The sequence below is a fragment of the Dermochelys coriacea genome, chromosome 7 (assembly GCF_009764565.3).
Source record: "Dermochelys coriacea isolate rDerCor1 chromosome 7, rDerCor1.pri.v4, whole genome shotgun sequence".
NCBI lineage: Eukaryota > Metazoa > Chordata > Testudines > Dermochelyidae > Dermochelys > Dermochelys coriacea.
In genome coordinates this window covers 126,332,506-126,357,004 of record NC_050074.1, presented here as the reverse complement: position 1 = coordinate 126,357,004, position 24,499 = coordinate 126,332,506, and the positions used below count along the sequence as shown (strand labels likewise).

The 24,499-nt window shown below is 63.2% G+C and overlaps 1 protein-coding gene and 1 long non-coding RNA gene across 5 annotated transcripts in view; one reads left to right on the top strand and one right to left on the bottom strand.

The window, feature by feature from the left end:
* Nucleotides 1-1,069: 1,069 nt before the first annotated feature.
* LOC122461142 lies at nt 1,070-18,335 on the bottom strand. Its single transcript, XR_006282901.1, has 3 exons — nt 18,259-18,335; nt 7,093-7,102; nt 1,070-1,081 (listed from the first exon to the last, which is right to left on the bottom strand). It is a non-coding gene; the product is annotated as an uncharacterized LOC122461142 (long non-coding RNA).
* CRTAC1 (cartilage acidic protein 1) overlaps nt 9,698-24,499 on the top strand; it is a 35,740-nt gene continuing 20,938 nt past the window's right edge. The window contains exons 1-4 of one of the 4 annotated variants that reach the window (XM_043519395.1): nt 9,698-9,742; nt 12,922-12,927; nt 18,243-18,442; nt 22,341-22,537. In XM_043519395.1, coding sequence (XP_043375330.1) covers nt 18,252-18,442; nt 22,341-22,537 — 388 coding nt within the window. In that variant the 5' untranslated portion in view covers nt 9,698-9,742; nt 12,922-12,927; nt 18,243-18,251. Of the gene's footprint in view, nt 9,743-12,921; nt 12,928-18,242; nt 18,443-20,936; nt 21,207-22,340; nt 22,538-24,499 lie in introns of those variants that run through there. The other 3 variants (XM_038410377.2, XM_043519393.1, XM_043519394.1) reach the window with 3 other exon arrangements.

The following is a 24,499-nucleotide window of genomic DNA, read 5'->3' as shown; positions in this document are numbered from 1 at the left end:
GGGAGGGGGAAGAATGGGAACCCCACAGAGCTCAGGGGAGGGGGGAGAATGGGAACCCCACAGAGATTGGGGGGTGGGAGAACAGGAACCCCACAGAGCTCAGGAGAGGGGGGGAGAATAGGAACCCCACCAGGGGAGGGGGGGAGAATTGGAACCCCACAGAGATTGGGGGGGGAGAACGGGAACCCCACAGAGCTCAGGGGAGGGGGGAGAATGGGAACCCCACTGGGGGAAGGGAAAATGGGAACCCCACAGAGCTCGGGGGCGGTGGGAGAACGGGGCTGGAACTTGTACTTTCCTTTCCGTCACTGCAGACTGGGCCACGGGGAAATGCACCAGAGCCTCGAAGCCAAGAATCAGCCCAGTGCAGTCGGTGGGAGCTGGCGTCCGCAGAGCCAGAGAGCAGCGCCCCGCTAGGTCCCAAGGCTTAGGGTGACTGGATTTCCTAAAGGGCAAATGGGGCTAGCCCAAGCCCCCCTCTCTGCCTGGGGCTGGCCCAAGCTCCCCATGGGCTGGCCCGAGCTGCTCGCCGGAGCCCTGCCTCCCCCCGCGCAGGGCTGGCATTGCCCCTTGCTTCTCCACACCCCACGGGTTTGGCAAAAGCCAACAGGACAAATGCCCACTTTCGCCAAAAAAAGTTGGGATGTCCAGGACAGGGCTTAAGAAGGGACTGTCCCAGCCAAACCAGGCCATATGGTTACCCTACCAGGGCCCCTCCCTGAGGCCAGTCAGCCGGGGGAGAAGTGAGCCCAAGAGAGGTGGGACAGACAAGCCAGTCCAGAGCACCAGGCTTGTCCCCAGCCCTGCCCATCTCCTGCAAAGAACTGACCCAGCAGCAAAAGTGTGGCAGAGCCCCAGCTATCTCCACAGTAGCCCTGGAGCTCAGGCACCCAAGGGACCAGACTGGGGAACGCTGGGCACTGCAGCCGGGGGGCAGAGCCAGGGAACCAGGAGCAGCGCTGGCTGGCAGGGGACATGCTGCACAGTGCCCTTGCCCAGGCATCAGTGCCCGGCAAGGTAAAGCTGGGCACACAGCGAGCGCTGGTGTGAGCCCTGCTGGCTCCAGTCTGCTGCCCCGGGCCTGGAGACTTGCTGTTTGCCTTAGGCTGTCACCCCGGGAGCGGAACGCGGTAGGGGGCATTGCGGGTGCACGCACTGTTGTGGTGCCAGTTTGTGTCGAGCAGCCCGAAGAGACCTGCTAACAAGGAACAAGCATATGCACAAGATGCTCTGGGACCTCTGCCCCCCGGCTCTGGGCGTGTGTGGCCCTGTGTCCAGGCAGGGTGGGAGCTCCCATGGCTCACGCACTCTGGAAGAGGCTCCACGTCCTCTTTGTCTGGTAAAGCTGCCCTGGTCTCAAGGCTGGTGGATTTGAACTGGATTTAGACCCTCGAGGCCCCATGTGGACACATGCCGGCCAGTCTACACCCCATGCAGAGTGCTTAGGTTGATCTAACTCGCAGGGTGTGTCACCGAGTCCCCGGGCCATGCTCTGGAGCTGCTCCCCACGAAGCCAGGCAGGACTCTGGGGAAGTCTCCTCTCTGGGAGCAGCCTGTCTGCAGGACACACAGCTCACCCGGCTTCCCCCTTCCTGGGTCTGACCTCGGAGCATCCAGCATCCTCTGCCCCTCCGTGCGCTTCCCACAGCCAGTCCGCCCAGGCGGGGTCCTGGGGAAGCCAGAGGGTCCTGCCCCCAAACTCTGCCGTCAGACGTGACTCTCAGCCAGCCAGTAAAACAGAGGTTTATTAGATGAGAGGAACACAGTCTAGAACAGAGCTTGTAGGTGCAGAGAACAGGATCACTCAGTCAGGTCAACCTTGGGGGGCAGGGAGGCCAGAGCCCCATCTGGGCCTCCCTCCATTTCCCCAGCCAGCTCCAAACTGAAACTCTCCAGCCCCTCCTCTGGCCATTGTCTCCTTCGGGGGCCAGGAGGCCACCTGATCTCTTTGTTCTCCAACCCCTTCAGTTGGCACCTCGCAGGGGAAGGCCCCAGGCCATCAGTGGCCAGGAAACAGGGTGTCGGCCATTCTTTGGGCAGACAGCATCACACTGGCCCTCTAGGGCTCTGAAACAATCACATCCCCTTATCCCACCACCTAGATACTTAAGAAATGCCTAGGGGAAATTGAGGCACCCCTACAATATTCAGAGGAAACATTAAGAACAGTTCCACTTCGCCACATCTCTCCCCCCTTCAAGACCGAACTGAGCAGGGTCAGTTTAGCCAGTGACCTGGGGAAGTTCAAACCCACCAACGTATCCCATGGATGCCCCAGCATCTCTCCCGTTCCTTGGTGGGAGTTACACCAGGCCCTTCCAGTTTCACACCCTCCCTAGGTCAGGTGTGCTTGATAGCACTTGCTGGCGGCATGAGGGAAGGTTTATTAAGCCCATGCCCTTTTGCCATCCCAATACTCCTGGGGTTCAAACTGAGATCAAGTCTCCTCACAGCGCTCCAGTCTGGAGGGCTGTGATTTGGGCCCTTTTGTTTAAGAGCCCCCATCTTGACCTTGGCAACCCTCTGACCATGTGTCTCTGTCACCAGCAGCTCGGTCTGGAATTCAGCTGCTGGGGAAGGGATGGGGACCTGTTTCCTCTCGCTGGCTGGGCCTGGGGTCACAGCCTCGCTGAGCCCTGTTCCTGGTCGCTCCCTCCCTGCCGCGGACACACTTCCCAGCAGCACCTCTGGACCAGGCAAACCTGGTTGGCAGCTGACCTGCCCTGCCTGTGGGTCCCCCCACTCAGCTGGAGTCTTACCTCCCCCCTTGCTCAGCGCTGTCCTTGCTGTCCCAGTGGGGGTAGGCAGCGAGCTTGCTGCTTTCCTCACTGCATCAGAGCCAGTGTGAGCCCCCTGAGCTCCCTCTCTGGTGTGCAAGGGGGCGGGGAGCATCTCTCTGTCCCACCCAGCCCCAGGGGGCTGGTTACAGGCAGGCAGGTATCCTGAACCTAGCAGCTCCTTCCCCCCCCCCCCCCCAGCCAGGTCATCTGCATTTTCACTTTGCATAATGACAGGTTTCAGAGTAGCAGCCGAGTTAGTCTGTATTCGCAAAGAGAAAAAGGAGGACTTGTGGCACCTTAGAGACTAACAAATTTATTAGAGCATAAGCTTTCGTGAGCTACAGCTCACTTCATCGGAAGTGAGCTGTAGCTCACGAAAGCTTATGCTCTAATAAATAAGTTAGTCTCTAAGGTGCCACAAGTACTCCTTTTCTTTTTGCATTTTCACTGACCATTTCCCTCTCCGCCGACTGGTTCCCTGGATTCAAATTCAAACCCTCAACCGTTACAGGAGCAGGGCCTGGATCCTGTCCCAAAGAGACACAGTCACCCCACAGCAGGGTCTCGCAGCTGGTATCCTGGAGTACCCCAATGACCAGCCAGCCCGACCCCTCCTGGGTCTGCACAGGGATCTGGGCCATAGGCAGGGCGAGGGGCTTCATCCCCGGGACCCTCACTCAGCTCACACAGCCCCTCAGCATCTGAGGCTGCACCACCACGGGCCTGACACCAGTTCTCTCTGTCCCAGGATCTCGCCACCCCAGGAATGTCTCCCCATTGACCATCACCTTCCGCTCCCACTGGGGGTCTGAGGGGCTTGACCCTAGGAAACTCCACACAGACATATAGGTTGGGGTCAGGAGTGGGAGCCTGTCCACCTCCCCACCCATCTGGCTGACGGAGTCTATGGCCCTGGGACCCAGCAAGGGAGCTAGACACCGGGGCTTTTCCGCAGGGTCCCCTGGTTCAAATCGCCAGCCTGCTCAAAACAGTGAGGTGGCATCCACATCCCCCCCCCCTTAACCGGGGCAGCAATTTAGTCTTGAGGTTCCCTGCGGAACTGGCCCCCTGGGGTCTATCCCCACTCACCCCTGGGAGGTCCCCTCTGCCTCTCCGTTCCACCATCGCCAGCTCATGCTGCTGCTGCTCCTGCAGCTCTTTCTCAGGCTCTCACTGTCTCTCACAGTCCTCTTGCTCCCTCGGACTCAGCTCCAATCCCGTCCGTCTCCGATCCCCGATGGGGAACCCGATCGTGAAGACCCCCGTCTGGTCGGGGACAGGAGTCTTGGGGATGCCTGGCTACCACTCCAGCTGCTCCAAGATCCTGCTATAGCCCCATTTGGGGTCAGGAATCTGTTCCTCAGAGTTTCAGAGTAGCAGCCGTGTTAGTCTGTATTCGCAAAAAGAAAAGGAGGACTTGTGGCACCTTAGAGACTAACAAATTTATTAGAACATAAGCTTTCGTGAGCTACAGCATACAGTAATGCATCCGATGAAGTGAGCTGTAGCTCACGAAAGCTTATGCTCTAATAAATTTGTTAGTCTCTAAGGTGCCACAAGTACTCCTTTTCTTTTTGTTCCTCAGAGTGATCATCCTCCTCCAGCTGCACGATTAACTGGGCTTTGGGGAACTTTCCAATGCGCAACCCTCTCTTTCTGCACAGGGTTACAATGTCCTTCTTACGGAGACGGTGACAGGCCCTCACTCTGCTCTTCCCAAGTTGTTGTGGACTCACAGGCCTGTGGGCTCCCAGCTCCCCACAGTTTCCAGGGAGAACCCCTAGTGTGCCAGCCCTTCTCCAGGTCACCACCTCTTTGCCAGGATCGAGCTGCAGACTCCTCCACCCCTGAGACTGCTCCTCGCTGAGCCTTCAGCACACCTGGTCCTCGTTAATCGCCCTTCATTTTACTGCTTCCCAGTCACTTACTGCAAGAAGCACCATTCACGGGGTGCAGTACATCCCACCGCTGCCACCAGTTGTCACAGAGTCCCCAGGCGATGTCCTGGAACTGCTCCCTACGAAGCCAGGCAGGACTCTGGGGAAGTCTCCTCTCCGGGAGCAGCCTGTCTTCAGGAGACACAGCTCCCCCGGCTCCCCCCTTCCTGGGTCTGACCATGGAGCATTCAGCATCCCCGTCCACACCATGCACTTCCCACAGCGAGTCTGCACCGGCAGGGCTCCTGGGGAAACCGGAGGGTCCTGCACCCCAATTCCACAGTCAGACGTGACTCTTAGCCAGCCAGTACAACATAAGGTTTATTAGACGACAGGAACATGGTCTAAAACAGAGCTTGTAGGTGCAGAGAACAGGACCCCTCAGTCAGGTCCATCTTGGGGGACAGGGAGGCCAGAGCCCCATCTGGGCCTCCCTCCATTTCCCCAGCCAGCTCCAAACTGAAACTCTCCCACCCCTCCTCTTGCCTTTGTCTCTTTCCTGGGCCAGGAGGCCACCTGATCTCTTTGTTCTCCAGCACCTTCAGTTGGCCCCTTTGCAGAGGAGGGGCCCAGGCCATCAGTGGCCAGGAGACAGGGTGTCGGCCATTCTCTGTGCAGACACCATCACACTGGCCCTCTAGGGCTCTGCAACAATCACACCCCGTGATCCCCCCACCTAGAGACTTAAGAACTGCCTGGGGAAACTGAGGCACCCCCACAGTATTCAGAGGAAACATTAAGAACAGTCCCGCTTTGTCACAGGGTGGATGCAGCCTCTGCCAGCAGAGCTAGTGCCTCCCGGAGAGCAGGACAGAACAGCCCCTGCCAGTGAGGGAAGAGACGCCTGCACTCCAGCGGGGTAGCCGCAGTGCCATAGCACCGTGCAGACATAGCCTAGCTACGTGGCTCAGCAATCCCTGGGCGGATCATCTGCCAGGGCAGCGCAGGGGCTTAGATGGGGTGATCAGAATGGGCTCTTGGGGCTTCTGCCTCTGCCAATTCAGGAGCTAAGTGACACTGCCCGACACTGGGCTTAGAGACCCTGCACAGCCTCCCTCCACTCGGCCTTCAGCATGGACGGGGCCTCATCCTCTGAGCACATCCAGCCGGGAGCCGCGCTGCCACGGGCAGGCAGGGCACCGCACTTGGCTCCCGCGGGTGCATGGAGGTGCTGAAATGGCCAAGGTGCACATTCAGCCCTCTGCCTTCTCTGTGCCCTGCAGCACCCATCTGCAGGGACCATCTACCTTCCCGCTGCCCCAGTGTTGACGGCCACCGATGTGCACTAACCCCAGCCACTCCTGTCACCCCGTCCCACGCCGGGCAAGGTGTCTGCGCGGGGAGGGTGGGCAGTGGGGCAAGGGAGGTGGGGGGACTGGGCGTTCCACCGCCCAGTGAGGGGGGAGGCGCTAGTTACATGGGGCTACATGGGGATGTTGTGAATGGCAATGTTGGGGTGTCCGCAGCCATGCAGTATATGTTGGGGATGGGATGGGACGGACCCTCTGGGGAGCCCATGCGCTGGGTGCCCCCGTGCCAGGGGTGCTGGGTGATCCTATGGGGGTGGGGTGAGGTGGACCCACTGGTAGGGCTGGACGCTGGGAGGTGGATGCTGCGCGTGGCACTCGCAGCCCTGGCTATACCCGTGCCAGCCCAGCAGCTGCACAGCCCCCCATCCCCACGTGGCACTGCCTCTGTTTGTGCTCCCCCCGCAGCCCTATCTCGCTGCCAGCTCGGGTCTAATTTCCTATCCATTGTCCCCGCTGCCAGCCCCGCCTGCTGTGTGGGGCCAAGTCCTGCGCCCAGCTCTCGCTCACTCCAACAGCTCCTTTCCACTGCCATGTCTGTGCCTCCTGCCACCGGTGTGCCCTGCTGCTGCTACTCACCCCCTCGCGCCCCTGTGTGCCACATGCCAGCCCCCGGGCGCCCTTCCCCACAGCCTGCTGCTGCTACTCACCCCCTCCCTACTCGCCTGCCCCATGCCAGCCCCCGGGCGCACTCCCCCATACCTGCTGCTACTACTCACCCCCCTCCCCACCCACCGGCCACACGCCAGCCCCCGGGCGCCCTCCCCCACACCCTGCTGCTGCTACTCACCCCCTCCCCACCCGCCTTCCACATGCCAGCCCCCAGGCACCCTCCCCCATACCTGCTGCTGAAACTCACCCCCTCCCCACTCACCTGCCACATGCCAGCCCCCGGACGCCCTCCCCCACACCCTGCTGCTGCTACTCACCCCCTCCCCACCCGCCTGCCACATGCCAGCCCCCAGATGCCCTCCCCCACACCCTGCTGCTGCTACTCACCCCCTCCCCACCCGCCTTCCACATGCCAGCCCCCAGGCACCCTCCCCCACACCTGCTGCTGAAACTCACCCCGTCCCCACTCACCTGCCACATGCCAGCCCCCGGACGCCCTCCTCCACACCCTGCTGCTGCTACTCACCCCCTCCCCACCCGCCTGCCACATGCCAGCCCCCAGGCGCCCTCCTCCACACACTGTTGCTGCTGCTCACCCCGTCCCCACCCACCTGCCCCATGCCAGCCCCCAGGCGCCCTCCTCCACACACTGCTGCTGCTGCTCTGGCCATTCTCACTCAGCGAAATGTCTCATCTCATTTTGGCTCCTGCTCAGGTTGTGGCCTCTGTGGTTTCCAGTGGCTGTGAGTTCCCCAGGCTAATTGTAGCTTGGGTTAAGAGCACCTCCTTTGATCAGCTGGAATGTGCTTTTCTCTCCTGACCCCACGGTCCCCATGTCCCTGTGCTGGGGCAGGGTGGGGGAGAAGCTGTCAATGCCATCCCTGTGCCAGGCAGCTTGTGCCCTGCTGTCCTGTGCCCCCATGTCCCCCCACTTCCTGCACCTGCCGCTTCCACTGTTCCACCCCCAGTGCATGCGTCAGAGCCCCCCTTTCTGAAACAGGGTGGCCAGAAGGGAAGGTCTGAGGGCAGGGGCAAAGGAAGGGACCCTGTGCTTAGGGACCTGACCTGGGGCTCTGCCCACCCTCCTCAGCCCCAGACTTCTTAGGTGGCCCTGGATGAGTCCCTCAGTCTCTCTGAGTCTCCCCACCTGTGCCCGGTCACACAGGTACTGGGGGGACAGACCAGCGCCTCGGTGGATAAAACCACCCACAGCACCCCGGGGCTAAAATAACCCAGTGGCCCAGTCCCTGTGTGCCCCAGCAGGAGAGGGCTGGGGGAGGGCAGAGGCTCTCAGATCGGCCTGTCCAGGGCAGTGGCTGCAAAGACGGGTGTGAGGCGCGGGCGGGCGCCAGGCGTGAGTCAGTGATGGACAGCGCCGTGTGTGCACGGGGGATGTGGATACGCTCCGATGCTCACACAGGAGGATGGTGCATGTTGCATCCCCAGTGGCGTAATGAGCCTGCTTGAAGGCCCCAGGGAGCCAGCGGGCCCGGCCCCATCGGCAGTCTCAGCATGCTCGGCCTGGCTTCCTGCCTGCTTGTTTTGGTACCTGGTTGTCGTGGGGGGCAGGGGAGCAGGCTCTACACACTGTGCTGATAACACCAAGCTGGTCACTCAGGCTGGGTGAGACATCCAGCTGCAACTGCTCACAGCTCCGCGGGGACTGGGGGAATTGGCAGGGGCGCTGGCTGAGGGACTGGTTGCAGTGTCAAGGTCTGAAACTGCTGGATGGGCTCCTGGGCCCCTGCGCTGCCCTGGGGGGCACAGAGCAGGGGCTGTGGTGCTCAGAGCGGGTGTGTGGCTGGTGCAGCCCCTCTTCCTGGGCCCCGAACACCTGGGGCACGGCGTGCTGGGTAGAGAGCTTGGGGGCAGGGCAGCAGCAGGGGCTGGGCATAGGGACAATTGCCCGGGCAGACCGGGCGCTTCTGACTTTGGACTGGGACTAAGGTGATCCAAAAAGAAAAGGAGGACTTGTGGCACCTTAGAGACTAACAAATTTATTTGAGCATAAGCGTTCGTGAGCTACAGCTCACTTCAGTTCCTGGCTCTGGCGCCAACTCCCTGTTATCCTTGGGCAGCTCCTGGCTTCTCTCTGAGCCACAGCACCCCGTACAGCATGGGGGTGGCAGTCCTGCCCCCTCCCTCTGGGTAGGAAAGATCGCGCCATAGGAGTCTGGGCAGCACCGAGCACAGCGGGCAGTGCTGCTATGGGCCGCGGGCAGCGAAGGGTGCAGGTCCCGCACGTGTGATCTTGTTTCTGTTTGGCGGGGATGGAGATGGCAACCCAGTGACGGGCCGGCTCCCGGCTGCCAGGCCAGCGGGACTGACACGGTATCGGCTCCTCACCCATCACTCCAAGCCACCTGGCCAGCGAGACCCAAGGGCCCCACCTGCGGCTGGGCCGGGGCTCTGCGTGGGGCCTGCTAGGGGCTGCCTCGGGGACCATGGGGCCCAGCGCCTGGCGGGACCCCAGCAACAGCATCTTCCATCCCCCCGGCCAGGGCTGGGAACCTCCCTGTGCTCTGGCTTCCCATGGCAGGAGACTCCCCCGGCTGCGGTGGCTCCAGCTCCCCCGCAGACCCCCGCCCCGGCCCCTCCCCAACCAGCGCGTAACCCCCACTCCTCGCCCCACCGCCTGGGCTCCCCCCACCAGGCTGGGCCTCTCGCGCCCGGCTCCAGGCAGGGAGGGCCCAGGACTGCTCCCCAGGGCGCTCGCCTGACAGCCCCCCGCCTCGGGCAGGGAGGCCGGCAAGGGAAGGCAAAGGGCCAGGGCTGGGTGCAGGGGGCACCTGGGGGTCCAGGGGCCGGGAGCTGCCGGGCCATGTGCTGCGAGCCCGGGGCATCGCGGCGGCGGCGGGACCCGCCCGGGCAGCTCCGGGATCCCACCGCCCCTCCGCGCCCGGGCCCCGAGAGCTCCTGCCACGCCGGGTAGTAAATCAGCGCCGCCAGCCCCGCCTCCCCGCTCCCCATTGGCCGCCGCCGGCGCAGCTCCCGAGCCCATTGGCGCCCGGCCGCGGCCGGCTCCCTATAAGTGGTCCGCGGGGCTGGCTGGGCTGCAGCCGCGGGAGCCGGGTCGGCAGCGGGGAGCAGCGTGCGGGCTGTGCCGTGAGTAGCCGTGGGCGGGCCAGGTTCCCCGAGGCCGGGCAGGAGGCGGCGGGGATGGGCGTGGGGGGCTTGGTAGCACTTGGGACAAAGTTCTCTTCTGGGCCCCCCTGAAGGGCTGCTATGGAGTGGGGGCGGTGGCTGGGGTGAGGGATATTGGGGAGGGGGGCTGATGGGGAAGGAGGTGGTATGGCTGGTGGTAGGGCTCTGGGGCCAACGGAAGGGGGTGGGTGACAGGCGTGGGGAGGGATGCTAGGGAGTGGTTATGGACGGGAGGGCATGGGGTGATGGCCCTTGGAGGGGTTGGGGGTTCTCTATCTGCAGAGTCCCCTGGCACAGTGGGTGGCTGGCTGGCAGCCTGCAGGTGGAAGTGGCTGCTCTCCTCAGGGGAGCCCGTGTCCTGGCAGGCTGGCGCGTGGATGCTAAGGTGACTGCCCAGTGCCACACTGCATTAGCAGCTGGCTGAGCCCCAGGGCTCCAAAGCAGAGGGGCCTGAGTGGCACCAGACTGGCTGGGGCTGGGGGAGCTGGCAATCCAGGTTCTGCTGGTTACAGCCCATTAGAGCTGCCCAGTGCAGCGATGGGACTGTGCTGGCTGGGTCAGCAGGGGGCTAGAGCAGGGTGTAGTGTGGGGGGGCAGAGAGCGCCATTGAACCAGACCATAACCCCTGGATATGATGATGGAGACTAGTCCAAGCCAGGGGATTTGACTGCACCCCTAGTTCCAGTGCCTCTGGGGGGTCAGAACCACCTGGGATTGGTGCACTGCCACAGAGGCGCTGGTGCTGTCAGCGCTTGGCTGGATTCCTCCAGCTGTGGTACAGGAGTGACCAGCTGCTTGCAGCCCTGGGCTGGATCCGCAGGCTCTGGGCTGGGACTGTGGGCTCACCGCGGAGAGCAGCACTGCCTGGGTACCTGGTGCTTTGCTGGGCTCTGGTACCAAGCGGTGCCTGGAAGTGACCAGCCCTGGTCCTGCAGCAGGAGAGCTTTGGGTGGGATGAGCCCCTTAAGCTGCCAGTGGGGGGGTGCTGTAACCTCACTGGGGTGTTGGGAGGTCATGGTATGTGGTTGTGTGGTGCTCTGACATTTGCTGGGGCGAGATGGTGGCTGGGGAGTTGTGACCTCACCAGAATGCTGTGAGGGGTGTATGGCTGTCACCGTGGCTGGGAAGTGACCTGGCCCAGCCCACCTGGGGTGGGGTCCCTGCGCACTGAGAAGGTGGGGCTGGCGTGGCCTGGTCTGGGCTTCCCCCTGCCCTGACACCTGGAATGCTCAGGGATCCATCCTTTGGCCGCAGCTTCTGGAGGGGGGGAGAGGTTGGGGCTACCTGGGGGGCTGTGGGACCTGGACTGCCCACAAGAGAGCTATGAGTCAGTCACCTGGTGCCAGGTGCTTGAGAGGGAGAGAAGGGAACCGGGCATGGTGGAGTGATCCATCCCATCTTCCAGCCCCACCTCAGTGCTAGGTGCCCCATCTGCCCTGAGTCTCAGGGGGCTGGGATGTTACCACACGCTCCCCCTTGGTGTCCCCCAGGGAGGCCTCAAAGAGCAGTCTCTGCCTCCCCCATTCCCACAGGATCGGGCTGGGCCACGCCAGCACAGCACTCTTTACTGGGCTGCTCCCTGCCCTGGGGGCAGTGCTTACTCCAGCACCCCCTATTCCCTGTGCCTCACTTCTCTCTGGCCTGGCCCCATGGCTGCCCCTGGGCTCTGAAGCCAGGCCAAGAACTCTCTGAGGCTCACCTCTGCCTCCAGCCTGAGGCTGCCCAGGAGCTTGAGCCCCACATCTGGCCCTTGGGTCTGCCCCTTGTGCTTTGTTCCCTGCCCTGGAAGTGTGATGTGGGGGACTGGGCAGAGGTGGGAGCCTGGGGGTATTGTCCCTGGCAAGGGGCACTGCCTTGCAGCTGGGCTGGGTTAGTGGGCAGGGGTGGGGTCAGGGTGACTGTTTTGGCCTGGGTCCTAGGCTGCCTACCCCCTCCCTGCCCCTCCCTTGTTTTCTGGCTCTGGGTTTATCCCATGCAGGAGTGAGGTCCCACTGCCTGGGCCCAAGGGCTGGCTGCAGCTCTGGGCCTAGCTGGGCATGATGCCACTCGCTGCTGGGCTGACTCCCTGGGGGTCAGGGTTGGGGCAGGCCACCCAGGGTCTGCTGGCATTGGGCCCAGGGGCTGTTTTCAGTTGCTAGCTTGGCCCCCAGCCCTGTCAGATCCCACCTGGGGTTGGGGTGGATGCACAGACTGCTGAGCAAGGCGGTGCTATCAGTGCTGCGTGGGGCGGCTGTCCCTGTCCTTACGGGCTGTGACCTTGCTTCTGGGCCACGCAAAGCTGCGCTGCGGGACACGGCCCCCACCCCTGCTGCAGGATGCCCCCGGCCCCACCCTGTGCCTGCATGATCATCTCTGATGGCACCTGGGCTCTGGCAGCAGGTGCCCCGGGGTAGGGCCCGTGGTGCTGAGCACACAGTCAGTGGGAACTGCAGGCCCCGGGGGTTGCAGCCCTTTAAGAGGCTGCCGGGAGATGTGTTTTTTGAGGCAAGCCTGGCCGTGGGTCTGTGTGGCATGGGGCCTGGGCAGAGCCAGGCTGCAGCCTGCAGGTGTTGGGCACAGCACCCTCCAGCTCCACACAGCCAGACCTGGCTGCCCTTGGGAGCCATGGGACATGTGCTTGGCTTCTCCCTGCTCCCAGCCCAGGGTCCTGCACAGCCCCCAGCAGGCGAGGGCTCCAGGCCACATGGCCCCTGGGTGTTGCTAAGGAGCGGATCCCTGGGGCAGCCTGTTGTCGCCAATCAGGGACATTGTTCCCTCCTGGAAAGGCTCCATCAGTCCTGGAGGATTTTGCCTGCAGCTGGGCGGGGGGGGGGGGCAAGCTGGAGAGAACAAGAGCTTCAGGGAGCGAGGGACTACCCAACATGTTGGGGTGCCAGCACCCCCTGCCCAGGGGCACCCACAAGGGCCAGGCTCTGTCCTGCCACCTGCCCATGCAGGCTCTGCCTCCTGCATGAGCCTCTTCCCCAGGGCAGAGCTGGGGGTGGGGGTGGATGGTGTGGGAGGTGCTGGTGTAGAGGTGGAGGTGTGTGTAGTCTGACAGATTTTGCTAATTAATGGGCTTTTCCCTCCCAATCTCACCAAGGAGCCCTCTGATGTATTAGTTTAATTAGCCAAATCTGAGTGCCGGGTGCGCAATGAGCTGGCCCCGTGCTTGGTGCCGATCACATCCTCTTTCCTCGGGTAATGATAAGCTAGTCTCGGAGTCCTGAGCCTGCCAGCGGCTGGTCAAGTTGACTGCCTGTCTCTGTTGTGATGCATACCTAGTCCTGTTAATGGCCCCAACAGCATGGGTGGCTGTTGGCTGGTGTCGGGGGGAGCCATGAACCTCAAGCAAATGCTCTTATTGCACAGGGTGATCCAGCCGCTCCCATCTCTCCCCACGAACTCGCAAGGGAGGGGTTTTTCTAGCCCCCAGGTCCATGGTGTTGGGCATCTCACACCAGTACTCTGTTTACCCTTGCACCAGGCCGGGCACCCCACGGCCAGAGCGACAGACTGGCCAAGGCCACACAGGATCTGCTGCAGAGTCAGGAATCGACCCCCTGGGTTGCAGGCCACTGCCCGAATCACTCAGCAAACCCAGCCCTGGTCTCCCAGAGGGGGTGTCATTCTGGCCTCTCAGGCCAGCCGAGCACTGCCTCTGTTGGTGCCCCACAGTGGGTATCTGGCCTGAGCTCACACTGGGGCACCTGTGGGGCTGCCCATCCCTGGGCTAAGAGCCAGGCCCTCTGGTCATGGCCTTGCTGGGCCTGAGGGAATTGGAGCTGATGGCAAAGGGCCAAGAGGCACACAGCTCTGCTCAGTGTCCCTCTGGCTCGGAGCCAAGAGGCTGCGTTGTGCCCCCAGAGGAGCAGCTGCTGCTGCACCGTGGGAGTGGGTCAGTGTGTCGTTCCCTGGTGTTATCCAGACCATTGATCTGCTGGGTCACTCCAACCTGTGACTCTGGGAGCCAGCCTTGCCCTGCTCTGCTTGAGAACCCCCACTCCTGGGCTGGTCACGCACAGCCTCTGGCATGGAAGCTGCTCCTTGAATTGTGCAACCGAATGACACGAGCCAATATCTCCAGTCCCAGACACAACCCTAGGAACCTCCGTCTTACAGTGCCAGTTATACCCGCTGGATGCTGCAAGCTTCTATGAGTTTGTCAATGTCTTCGTTAAATTGACATATACCAGGTTTGTTATCCCAAGTGGAGTCTGGCATGCTTCAAACCAAATGCACTGCTTCAGGTAGAATAAACCAACAGATGTATTAACTACAAAGATAAAGTTCAAGTGATTATAAGTCAAAATATAAGTCTGACTTGGTCAAATGAAATAAAAGCAAAACTCATTCGAAGCTGACCTTAACACTTTCAATGCCCTTACGAACTCTGGTGCTTCTCACCACAGGCTGGCTGGTTGCCCTTCAGCCAGGCTTTCCCTTTTGATCAGCATGGTGTGGTGTCTGTAGATGGAGGTGGAAGAGCATGGCAAACGTCTCCCTTTTATCATGTTCGTTCTTCCCTCTTGGCTTTGGCTCCCTCCTTCAGAGTCAGGTGAGCATTACCTCACCGTAGTCCCCAACTGGCCAAGGGAAGGGGGGTGACTCACTCAAGAGTCCACAGATCCTTTGTTGCTGCCTAGGCCAGTGTCCTTTGTTCCTGTGAGGCTGGGCAGGGTTTGTCCCATACATGCCCTGATGAGGTGTGAACTGCCCTTCTGCTCCTGGAGAGTTTTGCCTGGGCTTGTTTTAAGCCATGAGGACACATTTTCAGCCTCATAACTATATACATGTAACTATATAACCTATAACAATGTTCAGTGCATCATGAGCCTTCTGAAGATACCTGATGTGACAAACTTTGCATTAGATAGCACACAAATTTATTATAAGGATGAACATGGGGGTGTAGAGTGCTCCCATGAGGTACAAAGCGTCACACTCGGCGTGGCCTGTTACTGGGAGCACCGTGCTGCCTGGCTGGGACTGACCAGCTCCTTCTCAGGGCTCTGGCTTCCCCCTCTAGGAATTGTCTGGGGAATCTTCTACTACAAACCCCACCCGGGCCGCAATGATCCAGCGGCTGTCTGGGAATCACTGTGTCCGTGCCCTGGGAACTCACCGAGTGAGGCCAGCTCTGCCCTGTCTGTGCAGCGCCTGGCACCTCAGCCCAATCCCAGCTGGAGCCTCAACCCTACCGTCGTACACATCCCATTTGGCTCCAAGCTATGCTGTCCACACACCTCTCTTGTGCTAAGATTGGGCCAGGTTCTGGAGTCAGCCTGGTGCAGGTGAGCAGGAGCTGCCACCAGCCCTCCTGAGCTTGCCAGCTGCTGAGAGCTGGCGCTGCTGCAAGACAAAGTCCTTTGACTTCAGTGATGTGCCCTGGTTGTGAAGCTCAGCAGCTGGGAAGACACTGGTCCTGGCTGAGTGGAGGGGGGAGCCAGCAGCTGGGCTGATGGTGCTGCCTCGTGAGGGGCTGCTGGCATCCCCGTCTGAGTGCTGAGCAGGTGGCTGAGCTGCCCTAGGTGTCTCTGGGCCAGGGCTGGCGGGGGCTGAGGGTAGCTCTCGCCTGGTTCTCCAGCCTGGCAGTTGGCCCCCCACTCAGCACTCACTCCCTGCCCTGGGGAGGGTGTCAGCAGCCAGTGTGGTGCTACGGGCCAGGGCTCACAGCAGCGAGGGCCTGGGTGGCTATAGGTTCATCTCAGGGACTCCTGAGGCCCTGGAGCACCTGGAGATGGAGCGCCAGCCCCATCTCCTCTCTGCTGCCTCTCTTGCAGTGCGGCGGAGCTGGTTCCCGTAGGAAGAGCTGTGGTAAGCGGTGAAGAGGGGGGCTCTCGGGGACACAACCAGAGTGAAGCTGGAATGAGGGGCTGGGAATTCTGCCTTCATGGGGAAGGCCTGGGGGCCCCAGTGGGAAAGGCTGGGAGTACAGGCAGGAGGCAGCTGTGAAAGCTTTCTTGGGAATGATTTTGTTGTTGGAATAAATCCAGCCCAGCAAGGGGTGCTGCTGACCGGAGGAGAACTGTTTGAGAGAGCCTGAAATGTGGGGAAACTGAGGCAGGGCACTGCAGCACCACCCTAGGCCACAAGGGGGTGCTCAGGAGGCAGCCAACTCTGCCACAAGCCCTGAATCACAGTGCCTGGGTGCTTGAATCCATGGAGTCTGGGAATGGACCCCTCCTTGTTTTGCCATTCACACGCCCCTTCCAGCCAGGCAGCTCCTATGGCTGGGGTGACCTTTCACCCTAGGGCCATCCTGGAGACCGGCTGGCGTCCGCAGCCCTGAACACCCTCCCGGTGTCGCCCAAGAGACTCTGTGGCCGCTGCCAAGGGGTGTCCCCGCCTGACTGGCTGAGCTGGGTGTGGCTGAGCCAATGTTGCCAAGGCTCCTGTTCACCCCGGCTCAGCCGGCAGGGTTCCTCTCTGGCTCTTGCTGGAACACAGGTACACCAGACCAGGTGGAGGGTCTCATGCTGTGTGGCAAAGGGCTGCTGCACTCAGGGATAGGGGCTGGCTCTTGCCCCGTCAGGGGGTTCACAGCTGTCAGCATTTCACAGATGGATGGCCTGAAGGATGGGCTCATTAGCCATGGAAATGTCTCATTGTTTTACACTCTGCAACTCTTGTGGCAGAGAGTTCCACCTGCTAACGGTGCTGAGTGCAGAATCAGTTTCTTCCAACGTCCTTGACCATCCCCTTGTTCCAGCCAGTCACCCTTTGCCAGCACTAGGCTGTGTCCCCACCCCCACTGAGCAGATTGCTACCCCCCCAGACCAGCTCTCCAAGGCTGGACTCAGCCTGTGCCCAGCTGAGCCCTTCTCTTCCTGCTGCCCCTCGTGAGAGGGGTCTGGGACACGCAGGCCAGAGCACGTCGTCTTTACAGAGTATCATAGTGCTACTGTCGGCATCGCCTGCCTCGCTCTGGGTCTGCTCCTGCCCCACAGCAGGACACAGCTGTGCACAGTGCAAGGGCTCTGTGGAGCTGCCCTGCAGGCACTGGTACCCTCCGCTGGGCAAGAGCTAATGCAAAGCCTGGGCAGGTGGGAGCTTTTCCCTGGCATGTTGCCATTGCATGGCCTAGCCCCCAGTGATGCTGGGTCTGGGACACTCCTCTCCTGTCTGACCTGGCTCACGTTGTTCCCACTCAGCCTGGCCTGCTAGACAGCATGGGGCTCTGGCTAGCCTTGCAGCCCTGCCATTTGCCTTTGGCCCCAAGAACAGCCCCACTCCCCAGGCAGCATCTCCCAAGTGGCCCCAGGGGGAGCTGCGAGGGGGGCGGCTGGTCCATGGCGCCTGCTGGCCAGGTCTGTGGGTGCAGGAGGCTGGGAAGCTGCACAATCTATGGGCTGGGTGCTCTCAGGTCAGTAGTCTCAGTCCTGCCCGCGGGGCAGTGAGGGCCAGGGACTGGGGAGCTCATGCTGCAGTCGCTAGGCTGGGCATGCCCGTCTCCTGGTCCAACCTCACTGTCTGGTTGCCCTGCGCAGTGTGTGGCCGTGCTCCCCCAGCAGCCTCGCCTGGTCTCCAGGGCCTTGTCCGCTCTAGAAAATGGGCACCCCCGGTCCAGTGCAGCCACCTGGGTGACACATGGTGCAGGCCTCCGCAGAGCCAGCTGCACCCTTGGCATGAGTGGCTCAGCTGCCACAGGTGCCTGCCCTGGGCCAGCCGGGCACAGGGCCAGTCCCTACCTGGGGGCACAGGCCAGCAGGACAGGCAGCCAGGGCTGTAGCCCAGCCCTGGGTGCCATCTGTAGCACTGACCTCCCCTCATGGGGGTCTTTGAGGGACAGAACTCTGGGGTGGCTGGGCCTGGGGGCAGGGTGGGGGCAGTGATGTGATGGCAGCTGAGGGGCAAGGGGTGGACGTGGAGGCTCAAACAGTAGCGTGCTCTGGGGGGGTGGAGTCCTGGGGAAGCCAGAGGGTCCTGCCCCCCAACTTCGCAGTCATACGTGACTCAGCCAGCCAGTAAAACAGAAGGTTTATTAGACGACAGGAACATGGTCTAACACAGAGCTTGTAGGTGCAGAGAACAGGACCCCTCAGCTGGCTCCATTTTGGGGAGGGCAGTGAGCCAGACAACCACGTCTGCACTTCACTCCATGTCCCCAGCCAGCCCCAACCTGAAACCCCCTCCAGCCCCCCCTCCTCTGGGCTTTCTCCCTTTCCAGGGCCAGGAGGTCGCTGGCTTCCTTTCTTCTCCAACCCTTTAGCTCTCACCTTGCAGGGGGGAAGGGTCCAGGCCATCAGCTGCCAGGAGACAGAGTGTTGCCATTTATGTACCTGGCCCTTTGCTCTGCAACAATTACACCCCCTTATCCCACCACCTGGAGACTTAAGAACTGCCTAGGGGAAACTGAGGCACCCTTACAGTATTCAGAGGAAACATTAAGAACAGTCCTGCTTCGTCACAGGGGTGCAAAGGGCCGGGAGGCCAGGCAGGGGGTGTCACCCAGGCTGAGTCCTGTGTGGGTTTGGTTCCAGGTGCTGAGGATGCTACTGCTGCTGTGGCTGCTGCGGCTGGCGTGGCCCGGCGAGGGCTCCCAGCGCGGCGAGGCCATGTTCACGGCCGTCACCAGCCACGTCCTCCCGCCTGACTACGACAGCAATCCCACACAGCTCAACTACGGCGTGGCCGTCACCGACGTGGATGCCGACGGGGACTTGGAGATCGTGGTGGCAGGGTGGGTAGCGGGGGGGGGGAGCAGGGTCCCTGCTGCTCCAGGTCCCACCCTTCCCTCTGCCCTGGGGCTGGGCCAGGGCTCGGGTGCCCAACCCTGGCATGGGATGGGGCAGAGCTGAGCTTCTGCACTGGCTGCCCAGCTCCCGGGCACTGCCTCTGGCCTGGGGCGTGTCTGGCTGGAGGGGTGCTCTGGGCCAGCAGCAGTGCCCCGGCGAGGGAAAAGCCTCTGGTAGCCAGAGCCCACAGGGGCCTGTTTGTGCATTTCACTCTTCCAAAAAAGAGCAGTGCCCCAGGACAGGGCCACGGCTGCCTGCTCCCATGCCCAGTCTCAAGTGGGCTTTCCATGGCACCCTGGGCTGCCCTTCTGCCCCTGCCATGTCTCCCCATCCTGGCCATGTGGGGCTCCCTCCCCCCCCCCCCCGAGAGGCCTGTTGTCTCTGGGACTCAGCCCCACCCATGACCCACTTGGCCTCCAATGGAAGATGTGGGTGGTGCAGGAAGGATGACAGGGTGCCCTGGCCTCCAGGTCCCTTCTGCAGAGTGCTACCAGCTCATCCCTGTGGGGCTGGAGCCCCACTCACCTGTGATGCTGCTAATGGGCTGGAGGTTTTGTATAGCCCTTTACTGGGGCCCCTCAGCAGGGCCCCCGGGAGCAGGCCAGCCCTGTGCTCCCTGCACACAGCGTTCTCTGCAGCACCCATGGGAGCTGGCTGCAGAGGGTTCTGGCGGTGGTGCAGTAAGGGAGGACGCCTGCCAGCACTGCATGGGGGGGGGTGCGCCTAGGGGTGTCTGCACGCATAACCAGCTAGGTCTGTGGAGCTCGTGGCCCTCAGCGTATCCCCCATGGGTACCCACACAACCCAGGCCTGCCAGCCCCATCCAGCGGCTGGGCCGGCCCACCAGGGTGTGGGGCATGGCTGCCTGGAGCTCTCCTGCTGTTCGCTCCTTCCGCCCACAGCAGCCCTAGAGCTGGATCTCTGGATATTGCCCCCAGACCCTCCTCGTGGCCCTGCCACCGTGCCCCCCAGAGCCAGCAGGGCACACTGGGAGAAGGGAAGCCAGCAAAGCCCAGCAAGAGCTGCGCTGCCCAGGCCAGAACCCTGCTGATGGGGCCAACCCGCTTGGAGTGCCCCACATCTGCCAGGGGCTGGAGGAGGCTCGCGGGGGGGCTAATGGCAGTGTAGGTGACCTGAGAGGCTGTGGCAGGTGAGGGAGCCAGAGTTGCACCCAGGGCTGAGTGTTTAAAGCCCCCCAACACACATTGCAGGGGGCTGAGGTCCCTGCCCCATGTGGGCTTGTTTGGGCCCTGTGGGTGCTTGGAGGGGGGTTCTGGGCCCCATTGCAGCAGAAACCCGCAGCATGCCCCATGGGCTCCCCCGCCTATGGATCTGGCTGGGGGCCAGGCTGGCGAAGGCCCCATCAGACAGTTGGGCTGGAGGCGCCTCACCAGGGAGTTTCCATCTCTGCCATGGTCTCTATGTGCCAGGCTCTGGCTTCCAGCTGTGCCCTGCCCCCACCCTGGGGCAGCTGAGGACTGGTCTGTCCCTGCCCTGGGGGACCCTGCTGGGTGCCCAATGGCCTGGCCAGCTGAGGGGGGGTGCAGGGTGGGGGTTCCCAGATCTGCTGCTGTTGCTGAGGCTTGGCTGGGTAAAACCTGGCCCTGTAAACGCCCATCCTCACGCAGCTGAGGTGCTGCACCCAGTTTTCTTCCCCCCCATCAGCCCTTGCTGTGCCCGAGTCGGATTATCTCAGAGGGACACCTCCTGGCTGCCTGCAGCACACCTGGGTGGGTGTTTCCAGGTGAGGGCAGCGTGGGGGGCCATGCACCCCTGGGCGCAGCAGCTGCTCCCTGTGCTCCAGCTCATTCAGTGGTGCTGGGAGGTGGTGACCGTGCGCCGAGCAGACGGAAAGGGGCTTTCCCTCGTTAGGGCAGCACGGGGGTCCGGCTGGGTGGTGGGAGGCTCGACTGCTCCTCCACGAGCAGTGCCCTGTGCCACGGTCTAGCGTGGGGGAACGTGGGCCTCACGACGATGGACAGCGCCCGCTGGCCTGCCCCCACCACCCGGGCCCGTCTCCTGGAGTAGGGGTGGGGCTGGAGCACTGTCCCTGAGGCCTGTATCCCCTGAACAAGAAAGGCCAAGCAGCACCCCACAAAGTGCCCCCTCCACTACCTGCTCCCCCCAATCTCACGATGGCCCTTAGCCCTGCCCTGAACGGGCTGCTTGTAAGGACCCCCAGCTCAGCCAGAGCCCCAGCTCCCGGAGCTGGGGCATCAAGGCCTCTGCTCTCCCTGCGCAGGGCAAGCATGTCGCAGGTGGGGTAGTCTGCGTTCCTGGGGGGTGCGGCTGGGCTGGAGATGCAGGCTGCTGCTTCCCCCCACCCGCCCCCAGGAGCTGCGCCTGCTCCCCTCCCATGCCGTGTGGAGCAGTCAGCAGCTGCTGGAAGGAGGGTTGTGTAACCAGCCCTGGTGCCAGTTGTGTAACGTGTTTACTGGAGCTGAGGGCAGGGCAGGGCCCCTGCGGGGTGGGCAGAGCTCAACGGGGGTGTGACTTGTTCCAGGCCTCTCCAAATCGCCTGTGGAGGGGCCTTGCCCTGCTGCCTGGATCGCTGGCACCGGAGCTGTGGACCTGGGCCCGGCCCCCTGTGGCTGCCCGTCACTGTGCCATGCTTTCCCCTGCCCTGAGGCCATGGTGCAGTCTTGCTCCCTCCCTCACGGGGGGGCCCAGCCCCACTGAGCCTTGCCTGGGGCAGCCAGTTCTGGAGTGGTGAGCAGAGGGGCCAGCCCTGCTTCTGCACCCAGCTGTTTCCTTGCGTGCTGGCAGGGTGCTCGGGGGGAGCAGGCAACTCTGTACGCTGGAGCCTGTCTGCCCCACGGCAGGGCAGAGGCCAGATGGGGCCAGTCACCTCACTCATGCCATGGGTGAGGTGTGAGCAGCATTTGAGCAGCAGCGGGCCACTTGGGTGGCACGGGCAGCACCCACTGCATTCATGGCCTGGCCATGTGGGGCAGAGGAGTGGGCAGTGACCCTCCACCATTAGGGGCCACATGATGGGGGTGATCCTGCAGCAAGCATACAGGGTGACTGGCCATGTGCCTCCCAGGGCCTGGCAGGAGGTGGGGGAGGGGGGCATGGGGTGTCTCCCCTGGCCACGCCTGCAGCTCTCCCCGCTGCCTGACCCTATGCCCCGGCATGGCTGTGTAGCAGGGCTGGAGGTGGCCACCCTGATCCTCTCCTGCTGGCGCTCAAGCAGGTGGACGTGGTGCCAGGCCCAGGGCCGCCAGGCAGGGTGGGGCTCTGGGGCTTAGTTGGGGCAGAAGCTGCCCAGCACCTCACCCCCACCCCCAACTTGTTCCAGGATCCCCCCCAACCAGCAGCACCCCCGCTTGGTCCTTCCTGCCTGGCCACTGCTGTCCTCCTGCCTCTGGGGGTGCAGGGAACGAGCTCCTGCCAGCCAGGGCTTGCTGGGGGGGGCAGTTGGAGAGGGCGTCCATCTCCCTGTGGGGCTGGGCACAGCCTGGTCCTGCCCAGCCCTCGGGCTCCTGCTGATTTCTAGATGCCTGGGCCAGTGGGGACCATGTAGCCTGAGACTGCCCCAAGCCATTCCCCAGCGCCGCAGCCCCTCTGTGCTGCCCCCAGCCCCAGGGCAGCGGAGGGGACGCTCTTCCCTGCAGCCCCGGTGAGTGCCCGGTGTCTGAGCTGCAGCCCTCCAAACTGGCACCAGGTGGGCAGTGCCACTCCCTCCCCATGGCAGGGCTCAAGTGCGGGCTTCAAGGAAAGGACCTTGGGGCCACCCCAAACCCTCTGAGGGGCCCAGGTCCAGCCTTGCCAGCCAGCCCCAAGGCACATGCTGGGGTGGGTCCCACATGCCTGCCCCAGTGCTCACGCTTGCCCCCGCAGGTACAATGGGCCCAACCTGGTGCTGAAGTACGACCGGGCGCGGCAGCGGCTGGTGAACCTGGCGCCGGACGAGCGCAGCTCCCCGTACTACGCGCTGCGGGATCGCCAGGGCAATGCCATCGGCGTGACAGCCTGCGACATCGACGGGGACGGGCGCGAGGAGATCTACTTCCTCAACACCAACAACGCCTTCTCGGGTGAGCTGCACCCGCCCCGCCACTGAGCCCGTGGGTCAACCGCCCGCGAACCCCCTTCACCATGCACCACCAAGGCCATCGGTCAAACCCCTGTTTCCCTCCCACCCCAGGGCCCCCTGCGCCACCAAGCCCATGGGACAAACCCCTCCCTAGACCCTCTGCACCACCGAACCCATGAGTCAAACCCTCCCGGGCCCCCTGCACCCCACACCACCGAGCCCATGGGTCAAACCCCCCCCGGGCCCCCTGCACCACCGAGCCCATGGGTCAAACCCCTCCCCAGACCCTCTGCGCCACCAAACCCCTGGGTCAAACCCTCCCGGGCCGCCTGCACCCCACGCCACTGAGCCCATGGGTCAAACCCCTGCCCCTTCCGGGCCCCCTACGCCACTGAGCCCATGGGTCAAACCCTCCCGGGCCCCCTGCACCCCACGCCACAGAGCCCATGGGTCAAACCCCTGCCCCTTCCGGGCCCCCTGTGCCACTGAGCCCATGGGTCAAACCCTCCCGGGCCCCCTGCACCCCACGCCACAGAGCCCATGGGTCAAACCCCTGCCCCTTCCGGGCCCCCTGTGCCACTGAGCCCATGGGTCAAACCCTCCCGGGCCCCCTGCACCCCACGCCAGCGAGCTCATGGGTCAATCCCCTTCCCCTTCCAGGCCCCCTGCACCCCGCGCCAGCGAGCCTATGGGTCAAACCCCTCCCCGGACCCCTTGCGCCTCTGAGCCCATGGGTCAAACCCCTGCACACACACACCCCCGGGCCCCCTGTGCCACCGAGCCCATGGGTCAAACCCCTCCCAGGCCCCCTGCATGGTGCGCCATCAAGCCCATGGGTTCAACCCCTCCCCAGACCCTCTGCGCCACCAAACCCCTGGGTCAAACCCTCCCGGGCCCCCTGCACCCCACGCCACTGAGCCCATGGGTCAAACCCCTGCACACTGTGCCACCAAGCCCATGGGTCAAACCCCTCCCCCCTCCCCAGACCCCCTGCGCCACCGACCCCGTGGGTCATACCCCTCCCCGGACCCCCTGCGCCACCGACCCCGTGGGTCAAACCCCTCCCGGGCCCCCTGCACCCCGTGCCACCGACCCCATGGGTCAAACCCCTCCCGGGCCACCTGAGCCCATGCATAAAACCCCTCCCGGGCCACCTGGACCCCGCGCCACCAAGCCCATGGGTCAACCCCACCCCCACCCGGACCCCCTGCGCTTCCGAGCCCATGGGTCAAACCCCTGGATCCCCCCCTGGGCCCCGCGCCACCGAGCCCATGGCTCATCCACCTGCCCCACCACAGTGCCCATGGTCCCTGCACCCCCCGCCACAGAACATGTGGCCCATCCCCTCCCTGCCACCACAGAGCCTGCACCCCCTGCCATGGAGCTGGTCCCCCATTGTCTGCCCATTCCCCCCATGAATCCTGAACCCCAGCCACCCTCCCAATGCCACCCCACATGGCTAGGGGTGTGGAGGTCCCTGTGTTGAGCATCAGAGGCCTGGGGGTCCCTGGGAGGGCGCATAGACAGCTCTGGACTGGGAATTCATGTGGGGAGGTGCCGGAGGGAAGTCCCTGGGGGCGTGGGGAGCGCCCCCCCCCGGGGCCTGCCGTGCGGCGCTGCCGTGACCTTCGGCACATGAGGGATGGCTGCAGCCTGGAGTTAATTTCTCAGTCGAGTGACTCCATTGATTCATGGCTGGGACGCGGAGCCAACGCAGCCGCTGAGTCAGCAGCGCCTGCGGCCCCCAGCCCTCCCCGCCGTGCCACGGGCCCACCGTCCCTGAGGCCCTGCTGGGACGGGGTCCCCTACCCACGGAGCCAGCACTAGAGTCACGCTGGGGCCAAAGAGAAACGGGGGAGGGGGTGAAGCTGGTGTGTTCACAAGCAGGTGCATGTCCCAATACCCCCAGTCTGGCACTAGGGGGTGCTGCGAGGCGCTGCCCCGCCCCTGGCCTTGCCCAGAT